This window comes from Giraffa tippelskirchi, chromosome X (assembly GCF_054371585.1).
Source record: "Giraffa tippelskirchi isolate mGirTip1 chromosome X, T2T-mGirTip1v1.2.pri, whole genome shotgun sequence".
NCBI classification, from domain to species: Eukaryota; Metazoa; Chordata; class Mammalia; order Artiodactyla; family Giraffidae; genus Giraffa; species Giraffa tippelskirchi.
This window is the reverse complement of record NC_137289.1, coordinates 31,535,069-31,553,940: the sequence shown is the minus strand read 5'-3', so window position 1 is coordinate 31,553,940 and position 18,872 is coordinate 31,535,069. Positions and strand designations below refer to the sequence as shown.

Below are 18,872 nucleotides of genomic sequence, written 5' to 3'. Positions count from 1 at the left end.
GTTCCCTGAACAGGGATTGAACCCAGGCCCCTCAGCAGTGAGAGCATGGAGTTCTAACCACTGGACAGCCAGGAAATTGTTTGTTTTTTAAACATCAGACTAGGTATAGCAATCATTTCTGTAGTTAAGTGAAGTAGTTAACTTACTTGCAAATCAGAGAGCATGCTTAAAAGGCTTCGGAGTAAACTTCTATCGATTGCTTCACCATTCCTTTCCGTCTCAATCAAAAGAAGAATGCCATCAATTGTCTTATTCTGGACTTTCTGATCACTTATAATATGAGCCCTAAATAACTCCAGTCCCATGTCCCTAAAATAAAAAAAAAAAATACACATAATCTAAATTAATTTAAAACGATACCACTTCTGGAGAGGCTTGCTTAACTTCTCACCACATGTTCATTAGGGTTCCAGGCTTTGAAGCAACAACTGTAAAAGTATAAAATCCACATATTTAATTTTAAATAACATTATTAGATTAAAGCATACAGGAAACTCATTTTGTCTTTAATGAGAACTGAAGCTAAATTCCCATCTTCCTCCATAACTAAGTTTTATTGATTTATTTCCTTTGGTGGATTTCTTCCTTGGTCAAATCAAGAGACAAAATTAGTTCAAAGCTATAAAATGGTCTTCACTGTACTCGTAATGAAGGCTTAATTGCTCACGTGTCATCTGCCTTCAGTACTTAGAAATCAGTGAACTCTGATAATTACTGTAGGTAGACGCTAGGCACATGGTGGGGGGAAGAGCTCATTATACTCTTCTATTTTTGTGTATACATGGAATTTTCCCTAATAATGTTAAAAGATAATGAGTGAACTCTTGATCAGCAACAAAATGATGCACATTCAGACAGTCCAGAGCAAACGTTAATCCTTTTGGCTAACAAAAAACTTCTTCATAAATTTATATATGCTCAGAGAATGTTAGCTATCTCCAATATTAGCATAGAAAAGACATAAATAAGAAGGTAAAACTGCTCTAAATACAAGTCTAGAAGCTAAATGTGAGTTTTTAGGAGAATATTCCCTGTATTGCTCTATTAGTGTAATTAAAATTCGACTATGATTTGTTAACAAATCTTTTCATAATTTTTTTTCTTGCATTCTTACCAAATGGATGGTAGCATTGAATTCTGAAGAACGTAAGTCCTATCCAGAAACAAAAATATGCTCCTGATCATGATCTGTCAATGAAAAAAAGAAATCAAACAATTTTTTATATGTTGTGGAAGCTGAAATATTTTATAAAATAAGACTGCAGGGTTTACTTGTATATATACTAGACTACTAGATCAAACATACAGATTAACACATCTGACAATACGCCCATACCATTTTTTATTAAGCTATTAATAAATCTTAATTCTTGCTGTAGTTTCTAGGAAAAAAAGACACTTAAAATGGTCTATGACCTCTTTGAAACTTGAAAATTAACTAAAAATCAAAACAGAATAAAAGGGCATGTAATTTTTTCTCAGCAACAGTTCTCAGGGTGAAACTATCTTAAAATTGTATACATGTGATTTTGGGTGTGTGGGATGGATTTTAAGATTTTTAACTTGCAGAATATAAGGTTTAAAATAATATCAGATTAGGGAAAAAGGAAAGGTTGTGATGTGAATAAGCTAAAGTGCAGGACCAGGAGGCACTTTGGTAGGTAACCAAATAACAGGTGGGATAGCCATTAAAACTGATAAAATGTAACACTTACTTACATTTTGCACTTGTAACACTTACTTATAGTGCTACAAAAATAAAAATGAGTCTAAGGTATAAGTCATTCTAAACTACTGGTTTGCCCATAACTTGCAATTTTAAAGTAGAAACCTCAACCAAAATTAGTTTTAAGTCCCCCTATTGCAAAACTTTTAAAACTAATATTCTTGTATTTGAAGACACTTATTTTAACTACAATATTTAACTGAAATGTAATGCTTTTTTCTATCTTACCATCTGTCTACAATGGTTCTGCCAACATCTATCAATCTTCTTGAGAAAAAGAACACTATCCAAAGAGTCTGTGAGATACACGTTAAGGACATTTTAAAAATGCTTAGTAGAAGTAATACATGCAATGTTTAAGAGCACATTTGTCTTAAATATGGAATGCCCTACATACTAAATGAAACTAAATAGTACTTATAGAACAAAATGCTACTTCTTAAACTGTAAAAACATGTTAGATTCCACTAAGAAAAAAAAAAAAAAAAACCTTTAAAAACAAGTCTTAGGGACTCCCCCAGTGGTCCAGTGGTTAAGACTGCTTTCACTCCAGGGGCCATGGGTCTGATCAATCTATGGCTGGGAACTAAGAACCCACATGTCACAAGGTCAAAACAAAACAACAAAAAGCAAGTCTTAGATATAATTGAGCATTGTGTTTTCAGTTTATTATTTCCTGATTATCTTCCCTCAAATGGAAATTTGTTAGGACAAAAAGAGTAAAGACACAAAGAAACTTTACTTACATTAGCAGTACAATGTAGATTTGGACCCTAATTTAATTAGAGGTAAAAAGTGAGATTTTGCTTCTTTTTTTCCCTAGAGGCGAGATGAACAAAAAATAACAAATCTACAAAACATAGGCATTCCATTTTAAGCTGGGTTAAAAAGTGAGGGACAGAGAGGGAGGAAAAGATGAAAATACAAGGTTTTTTGTTTTTAAAAGGATATTCTCTGAACTGATGAATCTGTGCTTTGATGTGATCTTCACAAATCTGTCTCAGCTGTTTGTATAAGTTTGCAGAAATCTTGTAAGAACAGAGATTTTCCACAGCCTGCAAAATTAAATACATACTTTCTTAAGGAGTGAATGTGTGTGTGTGTGTACATATTTCTTGATTATTGACATCAAATTCCTATTATTTGTTACTTCTACCATGTCAGCTTATTAAAAAGGATTATTCATCCATTTAAAACACAAGGTAAAACAACCAATTATCAATGCAAGTAGTGAACTTTTTTCATAACCAGTGTACTATACCACCCTTCCCCAAATTAATCTTGTTTATTCTGGCAGTACAGTTTAAGTATGGGGGGAATCAAGCCAAATTCTCCCCTTGTAAAGACATCCAAATTATAACAACTGCTACATATAAATTCTGTCTTATTCATAAAAATGTTAATTGTTTTCATAAGCAGAATTCCATTCTGAGTTTGAAAAATAATTTCACCAATTGTTTATTAGATGGGTTGGGGAGAAGGGAAAGGCTACCCACTCCAGTATTCTGGCCTGGAGAATTCCATGGACTGTATAGTCCATGGGGTTGCAGAGTCGGACACAACTGAGTGACTTTCACTTTCACTGGGCAGTTCAACTACCACTGAATTTAAATTTATTTATACTTTCTTTGGTTTTCCTGAACAGAGCAATGCAGAATTTATTGCAAGCAGTGTTATGAGAATGAAATAATACAAGGATTTTTCTCCAACATTGCAGCTTAAGAATATTTAAATAAAGATGTTTTAAATTTTGCACAATGGAATACACATTAATTACTAAAGAAATACTGAATTTTTATTTCTTCTAATTGTTGGATTGGTCTTTTATAGTCAGATCCCAAAAGGACAAAACTGAGATTTCACTGAGTTTCTTCTTAGGTGTATCAAAAGACTTTCAAATTTAATACAACAGGCATGGTAGAACTCAAATAATCCACAATTCCAACCACTAATGACTTAAGTATAACACCAGGATTTCTTTCTCACCATAAAAGAAGGCAAAAATTCCATTAAGATTGACTCTAAGGGACCATCCAAGTCCTGTTGGTTGGACTGGAATTTTATAAATATGTAGTTGGAAGTCATATTCCCAGCATGCAGGTCCAGCAAATAAAATCATAAATGAAAAGAAAGCTTAAAGGAAACCACTTATACCAAAGGAGGAAAGGTGCTACATCTTCCCAGGAAATAGCAGACCACTTAGATCCAGCAGCTAAAGAGGAATAAGAAAGCTAAGTTCCTGCTGGACACCACTTACCATGGGGCCTTGGGTCAGGCCACAAATGTCCAAGTGTGTTTATGTTTATTTCATGTGCCTCACACTGGTCCCCTATGGACTCTCTCTCTTCCTCCTTTAGTAGTCTTCTCATTGTATCTTGGTGTTCCTTTTGCATGACTAATTTTGTCAGCATTTCTTGTTTCTCTGCTTAAATTCTTTGTACTGCATCTTCTTTACGTTTCCCACTTCAATCAAGTCCTACTTCTACCATTCCCTTCTGCTGTGATACTTTCTCCCATACATTAGTTGTCATCCCACCTGTTTATCTTCTCATACGGGATACCGCATTCCCTTACTACTCAGCTAGGTTCCACTTCTTCCAATAAGCTTTCCTTAACCGTCTCAGCTACCAATGACTTGTACGGCACTATCAACAATCATACCACACTGACTTGTCACTGAATCAACACTGTATCTTTCAATGTGTATATCCCAGCTCCCAACTCTCCTTAATGACAGCAAGAGACCAGACCATGGGCTCATGTACCTGTATGTTCTTTGATAATTCTGGGGCTCTAAACCAGGTGACTATAGTAAATATTCAAAAAACTAATGTACTTATAACTAGCAATGTGTCCTACACACAGAAAGGGCTTACAGCATAAAGCGAAAACTGGTCAGAAAACATGTAATTACAATACACTATTAGGTGCTACGATGGGGATAAGCATAGAGGTGAGGTCTCTAACTCAATCTTTCTGGCAGGGAAAAGTCAGGAAAGGCTTGCTGAGCAGAAGTGAAGACGTGGAGTTCCAAAGACCCAGAGGGAAGTGGAGAAAGAGCTTATGGGAATAGTGAGAAACAGAGAACTGGGCCCAGGTGGAGCAATGGTAAAGAATCCACCTGCCAATGCAGGAGATGCAAGAGATGCAGGTTCGAGCCCTGAGTTGGGAAGATGCCCTGGAGTAGGAAATGGCAACCCACGCCAGCACTCCTGTCTGAGGAGCTCCATGGACAGAGGAGCCTGGCGGGCTACAGCCCGTGGAGTTGCCAACAGCTGGCCACAGCCAAGCAGCTAAGTGCATGTGCACACACATTATATGCCTGTGGCTTCGTGTGCGCTTAGCTGGAGAGTGGTTTGAGACTGCTCGTTGTTGTTCAGTCACCAAGTTGTGTCCGACGCTTGCAACCCCATGGACTGCAGCACACCAGGTTTCCCTGTCCCTCACCATCTCCTGGAGTTTGCCCAAGTTCACGTCCATTGCATTGGTGATGCCATTCAACCATCTCATCCTCTGTCACCAGGCTTAAGTTATTAGAAGCAATAAAAGAAGGAAAGGCAAAGGCAGGAGGCTCTAAGGTGAGTTTTGAAGGTCAAGATGGAACACAACCCCTTGCTAGTCTCTAATTTAGCCTTGACTGCTTAACATATAGACCAGATACAATAATTTTCCACCTTAAGAACCTTTCCATCAAGCTCTTCAGGTACTGTTATGGAGAAGTTCCCTAACAGGTATAAAAAAATACAAAGGACTGAATGGTGCGGTGCATGGTCTACTATATATATATATATATATAAAGAAAATTAATTGAGAACACCTCCACACAGCTGTTTTTGCACACATGAAACATTTCTGGAATGCTACTCCTAATAACATTTGTTTGCTGGGGGAGGGAGGTTGGAGTGGAAGTGAAACTTTTCACTACATGCTCTCTAATAGTTTTTGGGTTTTGAGCCAGATGAATATATAAAATATTCGAAAAATTTAAGTACCTGCCTCCCCCAATAAAACACTATCTTTCCCACCATCATACTTTCTAGCATGGCATTCAAGGCTCAATATTACCATTATTTACTCTCATGTCTGTTTATAATCTTCCATACACCCCATGATCTAAATACTCTGCTTTCCTCACTTTCAAGCAAGGTTTGTTTGGAACAATCATGTGTGCCTAAAACAGTAGCTTCCAAAAGTTTTTGACAAGCCACAGTAAGAAATACATTTTATGTCACAACCCATTGCACATAAAATTAATTCTTGTAAACAAAACAATATCTTCATGAACCTGCACTTACTATTACTATATGTGACCTATTCCGATATTTTCTATTTTACTTCTTTAAAAAAATGCTGGTCACGAACTACTAACTTCATGAGTCTACTAGAATATCAAGACCTCAGGGGCAAGGTCTAAGTGATCTCTATATGTCCATGGCATTTGTCTAGCTTTGCACAGAGTAAACAGTCACTGACTCAAGAAGAATGGGGTGTTTACTAAGAACTCTATCCTGTTAGGTGTTGGGATAGAAATACGAATAAGAGTTAAATCACCACTTAGGAGTTTGAGGTAAACTCTATTTTATTCCAGATCTTTGAAAAGGAATTTTAGAAATGTATTATTTTACACTTCACTAAACACTCTGGAAATCCTTGGAAGTTTGATCTGGTATAATTATTACTAACATAACATCATTTCACAGGTAACTATATTAAACAATCTAGATAATTCTATAAGACTCTTAAATAAAACTATCTTTTTACTTAAGCTCCCAATCACTACTGGTTAAATATGCTGCCTTAAATCCTTTTTGCAGGTGTCAGCTATAAAATAAGAACATTTTAATAAAGTTTTAACTTTTATTGTTCCAAATCCCAGCCTCTTCCCTCCAAGTTGCATCAGAAACGTTTATCTGAAGAAAAACAAACAAACAAAACTCCAAAGAAAACATCAATGTGTAGCAAATGAAATGTAAAACTATAGTTCCTGAAATTTGATGCTTTATGGAATACAAGATTTAAGAAACAGCAAAGGCACATAAGCTTCCATTTAGGATAAAGAGTAGAAATGAGGTTAAGACTAGAATTTAAAAAATGAGGATTAAAATAAGGATAAAAAATACAAAGAATGCAAAAATTAATGGTAAGAGAGGAAATCTAGAAAATTTTCTGATTCAGCAACAAGAGACACTTAAGAAAGATTCAATTCCCTCCAGGGTGCTGAACTCTGGTCGCTGATGTAATGAGTTGGGGCTTATTTTTCAAACAGAGAAAGAAAAAGCACACCACAAAACTTTTCAACTGATACAGCAATAAAACCCAAATTATGTCTTTTTATGTCTAGTAAAAATGGCTAAAATGAAATGATCAAAATTATCAAAAACTGAGACTTGCAGGAAGGAAGCCAAATAATGAAACCTAAATTATTTTTCTTTTTACATCCAATAAAAACAGCTTAAATAAGACACATTATCAAGGACTAAGAATTTGTAGTTGGGATAAATAGCAGGGATAGTATTAACAATTCAGTAAAAACAGGAGTAATAGTAATGTGACAGACTAAGCTTAAAAATATCAACAGTTAAACTTACAGAACACAATAGCTAGTGATCAACACAGAATACAATAATCACCTCTGCTAAGAATCTACCTAGTCTCTCATATCCAATGACTGCTTAAGAAACTCCAGTTTACAATGGGAAATAAACTATACTTGGATGGATGCACTATTTGTTTCTAGTATTGTGGCCATCCACTAGATTAATAAATCACTAATTGATTCATTTACAACCACTAATTGGCTCGTTATTTAAGATTTATTTCACAAGAAGCAAACCAGAGTTCCCATTATTAATGAATTATTTTCATCGGATCTGAAGTAGGAACTAAACTTACCTTCAAAGATAAGAACTAGACATTCATATTAAGAATAAATGTAACACTTTCATATAGAAATAACCAGCCAGCTCCAAAAAAAGCAGCTGATTTAAAAACACTACACAGGGGCTGCCCTGGTCGCTCAGTGGTAAAGAATTTGCCTGCCAATGCAGGAGACACAGCTTCCATCCCTGATTCAGTAATATTTCACATGCCATGGAGCAACTAAGCCCATGTGCCGCAACTATTGAGCATGTCCTCCACAAGAGAAGCCACCTTAATGAGAAGCCTGAGCATTGCAACTACAGAGAAGCCCCCACTCGCAGCAACTAGAGAAAAGCCCCCGCTTGCCGCAACTAGAGAAACACCCACACAGCAATGAAGACCCAGCACAGCCACAAATAAATAAATAATTATTAAAACAACAACAACACTACACAGCTACTCACACAAGGCTGAGAACATGAGGAAAATAATCCCATTACTTAAAAATTACTTAGTAAAAAAAAGTCACACACTAAAACCAAGATTCCAACTATTAAGATACCACATGTAAAAACAAGACACATTCTTGAGAAGTGCAGAAGGACAGTGTTCCTAGACAGTTCTTCTCTTTTTCTATTATTTTTTCAGTTTGGCTAATGATGTTTTCTGATGCACCTTTGGAATACAATCTATTTATCAGCCAGCTGCTTTGGCCTAGTGTGGATTTAGAATTTAAAAACGTGTGGCTTTAGAGCTGTATAATAAAATGTAATCTCAAAATAAAGATCTCTTTTTTTAAAGCCCCAAATACTGCTTATTATCATTATCATCGATAACACAGACATATAGCAGGCTGTGTAGTTAAGTACTTTTTCGCAGTATTTATTTACAACCATGCCATACAGGTAGTGTTAGTCTCCCTGTTTTGAAAATGAGAAAACCAAGGCTTAGAAAAGTAACTGACCGGGGCTTCCCTGGTGGCTCAGTGGTAAAGAATCTGCCTGCGAATGCAGGAGACACGGGTTCGATCCCTGATCCAGGAAGATCCCACATGCCGTGGGGCAACAAAGCCCATACATCACAACTATTGAGCCTGAGCTCTAGTTGAGACCATGTGCCACAACTACCAAAGCCCGAGCACCCTAGAGTCCGTGCTCTGCAATGAGAGAAGCCGCCATAACGAGAAGCTCTCATACTACAAGTGGAGAGTAGCCCCCACTCCCCGCAACTGGAGAAAAGCTGTGCAGAAACAAAGACCCAGCACAGCCAAAAATAAATAAAAATAAAATATTTAAAAAAAAAAAAAAAGAAAAGTAACTGACCCAAAGTTACCATGAGTTGCAGATCTCTAATCTAAGGCAGGCTGATCAACTCAAAAGTCAGTGCATTTAACCATACTCCTATCTGTCGTCAATCAAAAATGAACAAGCAGAGACTTCCCTGGTGGTCCAGTGGTTAAGACTTCGTGTTTCCAATGCAGAGGGCCCAAATTTAATCCCTGGTCAGGGAACTATATCTCATGTGCTACAACTAAGAGTTCACATGCCACAATGAAGAATAAATATTAAAAAATAAACAAGTAAACAAACAAAAATATCTAAACCAAAACAACACGAACCATTGTCTCACTCACAGGATTTCAAGGTTGTGGAGGAAAGGTAAGTCTCACTTTGAATCACTTTTAAAAGATGACATTTACTTATTGCAAATATACTCAGAACAGCAAGTCCTTCTCTAAAAATTAAAAACTTAAGAGGAAGTACATGCAATCTACACTAGGGAAGACTTCCATGCTTAAGCTTTAAAGCTAAATGGTTTTTCATTCATAGAAAAAAGTTATGCATAGACATATGCCAAATAAGTATTTACATCACAGATAGAGAGAGAGAGGTGGGGAATGAGGAGTTTGGAGAACTTTTGTTTGGTATGCTACATATTTCTACATTGTTTCAATTTTAGGAGAGTATTTTTAAGTTACATTTTAACCACTCAAAAATCAAACAAGCACCTGAAATCCAGATGGTATGAAATAATTTAACTTTTTATCCTCTTTTTTGAACTTGAACATCTCAATATAATCTTTCTGAGAACAATCCAAAGGAGCATTTACAAAATTAAGGTAGAAAACAACAAAAGAGCTAGAAACAAATGCTTTTAAATTTATTATAGCAGAAGTAGTGAAGTATTATAAAAATGCTAACAGTGAAAAGTTATAACTGATTTTAGGCTAAAGAAATGCAACTCAACAACAGCAGGTAGAAATTCTGAAGTATAAGAAAGGAAAAACACAAAAAAATGTGAGCTATGAGCTCCTGAAACATCAAGAGATTTAACAGAAGCAATTTATCAGGAAAAGGGACTTCCTTGGCAGTCCAGGGGTTAAGACTCCGTGCTTCCACTTCAGGGGGCGCAGGTTCGATCCCTAGTCAGGGAACTAAGATCCCACAAATCACATTGCATGGCCAAAAAAAAAATTATCAGGAAAAATATTTTTTAACCCAAAAGCTCCAGAAAAATATTCAAAGTAAAGTAAATAGAGTTCATTAACAACTACAATCATCACAAAGAGAAAAACAAGCATTGTATATTAAGGCACTTATATAGAACCTAGGAAAATGGTAGTGGATGAACCTAGTAGAGAATGGACTTGTGGACACAGCAGGGGAAGGGGAGGGTGAGATGAATTGAAAATGTAGCATTGACATATGTACACTATCATGTGTAAAATAGATAGATAGTGGGAAGTTGCTATATAACAGAGAGCCCTGTCTGGCCTTCTGTGATGACCCAGAGGGGTAGGGTGGGGGGAGAGGAGGGACACTCAAGAGGGAGAGAGTATATATATATATAGATATAGATATATAATTATGACTGATTTGTATTGTACAGCAGAAACCAACACGACCTTGTAAAGCAATTTTCCACCAATTAAAAAAATAAAATTAAAAAACTAGAAACTAAATATGTTATAAACATGAAATATGTAACGTATTACTGAAATTAAAGCTGTATGCCAGCATATCCATAGAAACACCATATACATTCATGTATGAACAAAAATTACCTTCTCTGATGACAGAGTTTTTTTCCCCTAAAGTAAGACTATCTATTTGCTTCAAACACTGCACTACAGAGGCATGTGGAGTGCGTGCACTGGACTAAAAATTTGAGCATCTCAGTTTAAGTCCCCTGCTCTGCCAATATGCTCTCCAGTGCAGAGTCCCTTTGAGATTTCATTTCCTCATAGAGTGGGGATAGTAACTACTACCTTACTTAGTTCACAAAGCGTTTCTATAATGCTTAAACGGGATAACCCTACTTTGTAGGCTATCATATACACTATATGAAGAAAAGACACTGGACCACATAACTGCTTCAAGTCTAACTGTAATTCTCCATTGATTATTGTACAGCTCAGGATCCACATGTGAAATGTACCAACACAGCCAAATGAGGTGGGCTTATCCTTAGTAACACCTTAGTACTACTACTACTCCCTGACCCTTGTGTAGATTACACAGCATTATTACTATGCAGTGGGCACCCTTCTGAGAGTTTGGCAAGTACTGATATATTTTATTTAAATAGCAACAGAAACTGGTGATCTCAATTGACACACTGTAAGTAAAAGAAATCATACTGTGGCTTATTAAATAACTAGTGATAACATCAACTTATATTTCTATCATAGTGCTTCAAGGTATTTTTCACAAACATCTTATTTGAGTCTTATAGGCAACTTGGTGAAATAGATACAGTAGTTCTTCCCCCTGTTTACAGAGGAGGAAACAGAAGCTGAGAGAAGTTTAATACCTTGCCCAAGATAACAGGCTAATACAGCCAAAACTAGATCCCTTTGTCTTTTGACTCCTGATCCACTATTTGTCCATCACCATACTACTTCTACAACTAAAATGAATAGATGAAAATTACAAATTCTGATAAACTGAACTAACATAATTTCTTACAAGGTACTCATGAATACAAACACTCAAGCCAAAAACTGTGCAGCATTTTTTTAAAATATGAAACTGCTGACACTATAATAGAAAGTAACTTCTTGAATTGGTTATGGCAAAAATACAGTAGGGCAAAGTATCTTGGTAGCAAGAAGTCTAAACCAGCAACTGTATTTTTAAGTTAAACATTTCAAGGACAGATCCATTTGTTAAGCAAAAGAAACAAATCTGAACGTCAGACCAAGTTGATGAACAACCTGCTGCTCGTTTTGGGGGCTAAGGTGTGTCTTGTAGGCCAAGAGATAAGACAAACATAAAGAAGAGAACGAAACGACAAAAGCATGCTAACAGGAAAGAGGTAGAATAATGTATATGGCATTTCTTGAGGCCTTTCGTATAGGTAACATCGCTTAGCAAGAAGTATCACAATAGAAAATGTCACCAGAAATTATCTTTGGGATCCAAGCTATAGGTTTCTATTACAGGTAAAACTTACTATACCAAGGTACTCCTAACTATAAATCCTAATTAGAAGGGTCCAAGATAAGCCCAATTTATACCAATAAGACTGTAGCCATAGTTGATGTCAGAATATATGGTCTGTTTATAAGTCAGTGCATGCATTAAACAAGAAATTGGAACGAGAAGGGAACAAAAAGTCTACATAAGCACCCATTTCAGAAAGTTAACTCCATATGCACTGCACCTCAATTTACGCTAACCAAATCTGGTTATCCACATCTATACATACCTGATAGAGTTCTTCTAAATTGTACTTAATCGAAGTACTATTCTGGATAGCTTCCACTGCTTCTTTCAGTTTCTGCCATGTTTCATCTGTGTAGTTTTCTGGTAATTTAGGCTTATCTAGATGATATATAAAAGGTTGACAATCAGAATAACATGTAAGATATACTAACAAAAGTATCCATAAACTACTAGTATTATTGTTCTTCAAGGGTAAATTGTGATGTTTATAATTATCATACCTAGTTATTAAAGTAACCATTATATTTAGGCTTAGTAATAAAATTTAAAATGCCAGAACACTGTGTAAGTCATTTTATCTCACCTATTAAAACTGAAGGTGAGAGTTTTTTCTATTGTCTGAATTACTGCAAAAGATAAAAATCTGAAAATGACAGATAAAACTAATCCTGTTCCTATTTCATCATGTGTAAAACCTAAGTCAACATGAATTTTGTACCTGAGATTTAAAATACTGAGTGCCTGCTATGTACAAAGTACTTTATAAACATCTTAATCTTCCTAATAATGTCTTAAGGATGGTATTATTATCCTTATTTTGCAACTAAGGAAACTAAGGCTGGAAGACTCATTTAATAAAGTTTGCCCAAGGTCACCACAGATGGTCAATGGCAAAACTGGGATTCTAATTCAGGTCTGTTTGACTCCCATATTTATGTACCATCTACAGAAATGGAGAGAAACACCTTAATTCAATTTTTAATTTAAACTACATTTATGAGCAGAATGAAATATAAAAAAATCAAAACATCATAATAACTCCAGAACCTATGTAGCACTTTCAGAATGAACAGGAACATCTTAATTCAGGCTTTCATTTAAACTTCCTTGACCAGCAATTGTTTTATTAGAACATCCAGATACCTTAATAATGTGTTTCTATTTCAGGAGGGGAGAAACAAAAACCCAAACAAAATCTCTGAAACCAGTATACAATTAGGGTCATAGCTCATCTCTTTAAAAATCCTTGGCTATTAAACTGATATATTTAAAGTAAAACAGTGAACAAACTAGTCAATTACAATTCATATTTACTTCAGAAAGGTCTACTATTAAATCAGAAAGATTACAACACTTGAGAGCCTGGAGGTGGGAGTGGAGTGATAGGAAGAAGAAAACGTTAAAAATAAACAACACTATAATCCTCTGCTTGAGACAAAATAGAGCATATTCCTGATTTGTACACCAATGGTGAAAATACAGGCATGGGGAATCTAATTCTCTCAATACTAATATTTAGCCACAAGGCACTGATCTGGTAAATATTACTTTAGTTCATTCATTTTACTTTTCCACTTAATAAACATTGTAGCATTAGTTGCCAGTTAGGGTGTTGAAAAAGTCAGGCAGAGAAACCAAAACAAATAGATTAAAAAGTAACTCAGCTCAATTACATTATGCAAAATTGCTAATTTTATATTTGCATCAATGCATTCATAATACTCTCAATCACATACCTCAAAAACTTGAACAAATTCTCCTAAAAGCTGCAGGTCAGTACTTTAAAACCCATTTCAGTGATAAAAAAATAGATGAGTTACTACTCGAGTTACTACTTCTGTGTATACACAGTATTTTCCACTTCCAAACCCTACCTTTGGAAAGAAATGCAGAGATCATAAATACTTTTCTCCACCTACTGCTTTCATGAGTTTCAAGAATGTAGTATTCAACATTAAAAATCTAACCAAAGGTCTTCTTGGAACATGAAAAGATCACTATTGCTACCTCAATTTCTAGGGACCAGATAATATGGCCTACTGAAGCATAAAAATAAAAATCCCAGCAGTGCCAAGGTTCACTATGCACCTGAAATAAATAAACATTTTTAGAATACAAATTTCTCACCTGTAAAATCCGGATCAATCATATCGACTGTCAATGTTATGAAGAATAACAGATCAGATACAATAGGCTGAGACAGACCTCAAAATACTGCACAGAAATACCTGGTGTATGCTTCGGCAGAAGGATACTAACCACCCCCGGAAAATGAACCCTCCACCCAAAAAGGACCTCCCTCCTCCTCATTGATTATGCATAACACATTAGGCCACTTCTATACTGTTTAACATATTAGCATAAATAGAGCACGTGACCACTCAAGTGTCAAATCCTGAGTACGTGATCATGGATTTTGGCCCTGGTTACCTTTAAAGTTCTTGATCACTAACTTCTTAGCAGAGCCAGGCTTGCTGTTAGCAAAGCTAGAGACGGTGGTGGAAGATTTGGCCAGGCCGTTTGCGTGATGCACCGAAGCCACAGTAGAGATTAATATACTCTTATTTTTAAGTTGCTGCTGCTGAGATGTTGCAGCAGTTGGTGAAGATGAGGACGAGGACGAGGAGGATTCCTCAGCCATCTTAGCATCAAACCCTACAAACTCCAGGTTATCTTCAAAACGCAGCTTCTTCTGTATCGGTGTGTGGCTGGGAGCAGTCACTGGGACCCCCAGGCACGAGAAGGACGAGGTTGAAGGGGATGCCGAATCCCTGGGTTGTAAAGGAGGAGTGGAAGAGGAGGAATCAAAGTCTTCTCTCTCGTTACTACTGTTACTGCCGCTGCTGCTGCTGCTGCTGTTTAACTTTCTCTTCTTGGCAGAGGTGGGCGGAGTGGTGCTGGTATTACCATCAGTGGCTGATCTGACCTCTTGAGCAGCAGCAGCAGCTGAGGGATTGGGGGAAGAAAAACCTGTTGGAAACATGAAAATAGCGGGGTCAACAGGCAGACGAGCATCAAAAACCTACGTTTATATGCCTGCGTGCGTGTAGGAGAGAAGGTGGCAATGCTAGAGGGGGAAGGGAGAGAGGAGAAACACAGAGGACGAGAAGGAAAGTGAAGGGGGGGCTCCACCCGGGGAATGGGAGGGTTTGGGAAGGAGGATAGGCTGACACCAGGAGTGAGCAGAACAAGGGGGGAGAGCGAATGAGGAGGCGGACAGGTAAACGGCCGTGCCGTCCCCCTCCCCTGCTTTTCAGTCTCTCTCCCCCCTTTCTGCAGGAGCGACTCAGTAAGTCTGTGAGGCTGCAGCTCCTCCTCCTTTTCTCCCTCTTTGGGAGGGGAGATGCAGTGCTAGAGGGGAGGGGGGAGGGGGAGAGAACCGGAGCTCGTTATTGTCAATAGCACAGGAGGCTAAAGATGGCGCCACTTCCGGTCACGCGGCGCCGAGGGAGGAGCGGCGTCAGACTGCGAAAGGGGGGGGTGTGGAGAGAAGCACTGCAGGCATCCGGGGGGCGGGGGAGCTGGTGCGGGGGGAGACGGTGGGAAAGGGGCCGCTGAGGCGCCCGAGACGCTTGCGCTCCTGCCCTCGCGCTCGCTCTCCCTACCCCTCCCTCTCCAGCTCCCCTTCCAAGGCAGCACTCTCCTCCCCCGGCCCACCGATAACTCCCACCCTCTCCTAAACGGTCCCGCGGGAAGCTTCGCGCCGCAACGCCCTTACCGGAAGTGACTGGGCAGACACTTTTCATAGCGCCCAGATCCTGAAGCCCCCAAGTCTGCAGGACTGGGGGGGGGGAGGGGGGGCAGAGAAGGGGAAAGGAAGGGGGGGCGGGCCTTCGAGACACCTTCGAAGCTCCGGATTGGAGCTTCCTGAATGCGAGGCGGGCAGGGAGAGGTGGTGGCGGGAGAAGGAGCGGGAAGGAGTCTGCAGGGGAGGGAAGGTGGTGACGGTGAGGGGCGGGGTGAGCTAGCTGGGAAAATAAGAGGGAGGGAGTAAAAGTAAAGGAACGGAGAATAGAACTTTGAAAGAAAGGAATAAGGAGGGGTTGCAAGGCGAGAGGAGTAACTCGAAATGGAGGAAAACACGGTCATGCCATTATGCCTGATGCTATGGAGGATGTCATGATAGGGAAGGAAAAGGAAAAGAGCTTAGATACAAAGATACATGAGTTTTTCATTCAGTTGAGCTATACATTGTTTCTCTTTCATGTCAAGGACACCGCTGACTCAATACTGAGTTTTGATACCTTCCTCAGTAACATAGATGCAAATCCTGTTACCTTCCTACCGGGAGCATTCTCTAAGATGGCTGGCTAGAGTTAAAAGGGTGCATTCTAAAAGGCCAAGAAATAGGAAGGTAACTAACACGTCCCTCTAGCACAATTCCTAGGGCCAATCCCAACCCCAACTCCCATCAGCCGTTAACCCGGTAATTTACAGACTAAACAAAGCCACTTCTTTTTACGAAATCCTGGTTCATGTTATTTCCCAGACATTTTAAGAGAACAATATCGGTAAAAGTCAATGTTTTCTACCAATATAGTACACAAGCCCAAATTTTAAAACATTAATCCTAAAAACAAACCTTTAAATTTGGTTACATTAACAATAAGCCATGTAAATCCCCTGTTGGGAGTTTTTATTTAACCCGAGGGTATTGGGGAGGGGAGGTAGGAGAACCTGGCAAACAAAACTATTCTTGCCAACCTGTTGCTCTTCCTAACCGCAGAAACATTCAAGGAGCATGTACTGAAACACTTAGTATGCCAGACACAATACCAGGTCCTGTCACTGAGAAGCAGTGGGAGAAGAGTTTCAAAATTAGTTTCTATAGCAGTACTATAACCAACATACAAAGTGCTGTGGGAACAGGTGAAAGACATTTGAGAGAAGTCTGGAATAGTTTGAGCTTCACAGAGGAATCGAGGTTTATGCTGGGTCTCAAAGAGGGAGTTGCCAAAAAGACAAGATGGGAGAGGATTGAAAGGCACCCTGGGCAGTGGAAACGGGCAAAGCAGGGAGTTGTGAAAGGACCTGGCCTGTTTATGGAAATATGAAAAATGCAGTGAGGCTGGAAAGCAGTATCTCTGGTTGGAAGTAAGAAAGATGAGGCTCAAGGATGCCTGGCAGGTGAAGTAAACAATTTTGGAGTCTACCCTGTAGGCCAAAGTAGACAGTATGGAGACCAAACTGGGCTTTTAAAAGCAGGGTAGTAACGGGATTGTGGGGGAATAAAAGCAGTTTGTATTGTATAGTTTGAGATAGACAAATCAGAATCCTAAGAATAAATCAGTTTTCTAATTTTGTTTACACAGGTTCACTTTTTATTTTTTGTCTAAAAAAGTCCTTCATTAAAAAGCAAATGCTCCCAGAAAAGGTACCACCTTGGGCCACTATCCAGCTTTGTGTGGTTTGATGACAACAGGCTGAAAGCAAGGCTCTAATGGAACTTAGGCCCCAGAGCCACAGAGAAGTGAGAAAGAGGCCTCAAAGGGGAAAGATGGGCTCCTATTTGTTTTGAATGTGCCATGTTCTTCCTGCCCAAAATGAGACTTGTAAGCTCTTAAGGCCAGGGAAGGTGTCCCCAAATATTAAACCCTTCCTTATTGTGTCTCACATTTCACATGGTGCTGAACAACTGTAAATGCAGAGTAAATACTTAGTGAGTTGAATATTTCATTGAATGAGAATAACACCATGTCTTCATAAGGGAGGATTAACTGGCCAATTTTCAGGACTTAATGATAAAGGTCATTCTCATTTATGTAGTTATATTCCTTAGAAGGGTATATGGATGGGCCAACTGATAATGGCCCAAAGTGGTACCCTTTCTAGGAGGATTTGCAGTTTAACCAGGGACCCTTCAAGACCCCCCCAAAAAAAGAAAACCTGTAGGCTATGTTCTAATTCATGTAATTATATTCCTTAGAAGGATGTATGGAAGTGCTAGCTGTTTAAAAAATTACAAATCTTAGTGCCATACAAAGATAAACTTTTATGCTAACATACAGGATAGCCAAGTCCTGTTAATATTCAACTATGTGGCTGTAATAATAGCTCCCAATCTGACGTGGTTATCTAAGCCCTTCAGTCTTCCGTGTTACATGTTAGCTCTAAAAGCACAGATACTTGGCTCTTGAGCTCTAGGCTCACTTTGAATGACCCAGTAGCTAACCTACTAGTTAAGTTTTCCGTGAAATATCTTCAAGTGAGATTTAGAGGAAAATATTTTTTCTTTTTTTCTTATTAATAAAAATCTTCCTTTTGACATTTTACAACCTTAATTTATTTTGTCCAGGTCGATTCTTACATATTTAGCACATCTTAGTTGCTGCTGCTACTAAGTCGCTTCAGTCGTGTCCGACTCTGTGCGACCCCATAGACGACAGCCCACCAGGCTCCGCCGTCCCTGGGATTCTCCAGGCAAGAATACTGGAGTGGGTTGCCATTTCCTTCTCCAGTGCATGAAAGGGAAAAGTGAAAGTGAAGTCGCTCAGTCGTGTCAGCACATCTTAGTATGGATATGTAATTTACGTAATTTTAAAAATTTAACATTTACATTTTATGGCACAAACCAACTTAGATATTACTATGTAATGTATGAAGACTAGAACTTTGTGTCTGTTTGGAACTTTGGACCAATTTAAAAGGAAGAAAAACCCACGTTGCTTTGTAAAACATCTTTGACGTCAAGAATCAACTAATTGGGGCTAAACAAAACATACAATCATGCGTGCATGTTCAGTCATGTCCAACTCTTTGTGTCTCCAATGGACTATAGCCCACCAGGCTCCTCTGTCCATGGGACATCCCAGGCAAGAATACTGGAGTGGGTTGCCATT

General features: G+C 38.3%; 1 protein-coding gene across 7 annotated transcripts in view; it reads right to left on the bottom strand.

Moving 5' to 3' along the window:
- Positions 1-18,872, bottom strand: part of CUL4B (cullin 4B) — a 46,476-nt gene that overhangs the window by 16,205 nt on the left and 11,399 nt on the right. For 2 of the 7 annotated variants that reach the window (XM_081565021.1, XM_081565026.1), the window contains exons 3-8: positions 14,464-15,003; positions 12,296-12,411; positions 2,652-2,781; positions 1,955-2,022; positions 1,115-1,188; positions 147-309 (exon numbers count right to left, since the gene is read on the bottom strand). In XM_081565021.1, the coding sequence (XP_081421147.1) occupies positions 147-309; positions 1,115-1,188; positions 1,955-2,022; positions 2,652-2,781; positions 12,296-12,411; positions 14,464-15,003 (1,091 nt within the window). Of the gene's footprint in view, positions 1-146; positions 310-1,114; positions 1,189-1,954; positions 2,025-2,651; positions 2,782-12,295; positions 12,412-14,160; positions 14,183-14,463; positions 15,004-15,751; positions 16,180-18,872 lie in introns of those variants that run through there. The other 5 variants (XM_081565022.1, XM_081565023.1, XM_081565024.1 and 2 more) reach the window with 4 other exon arrangements.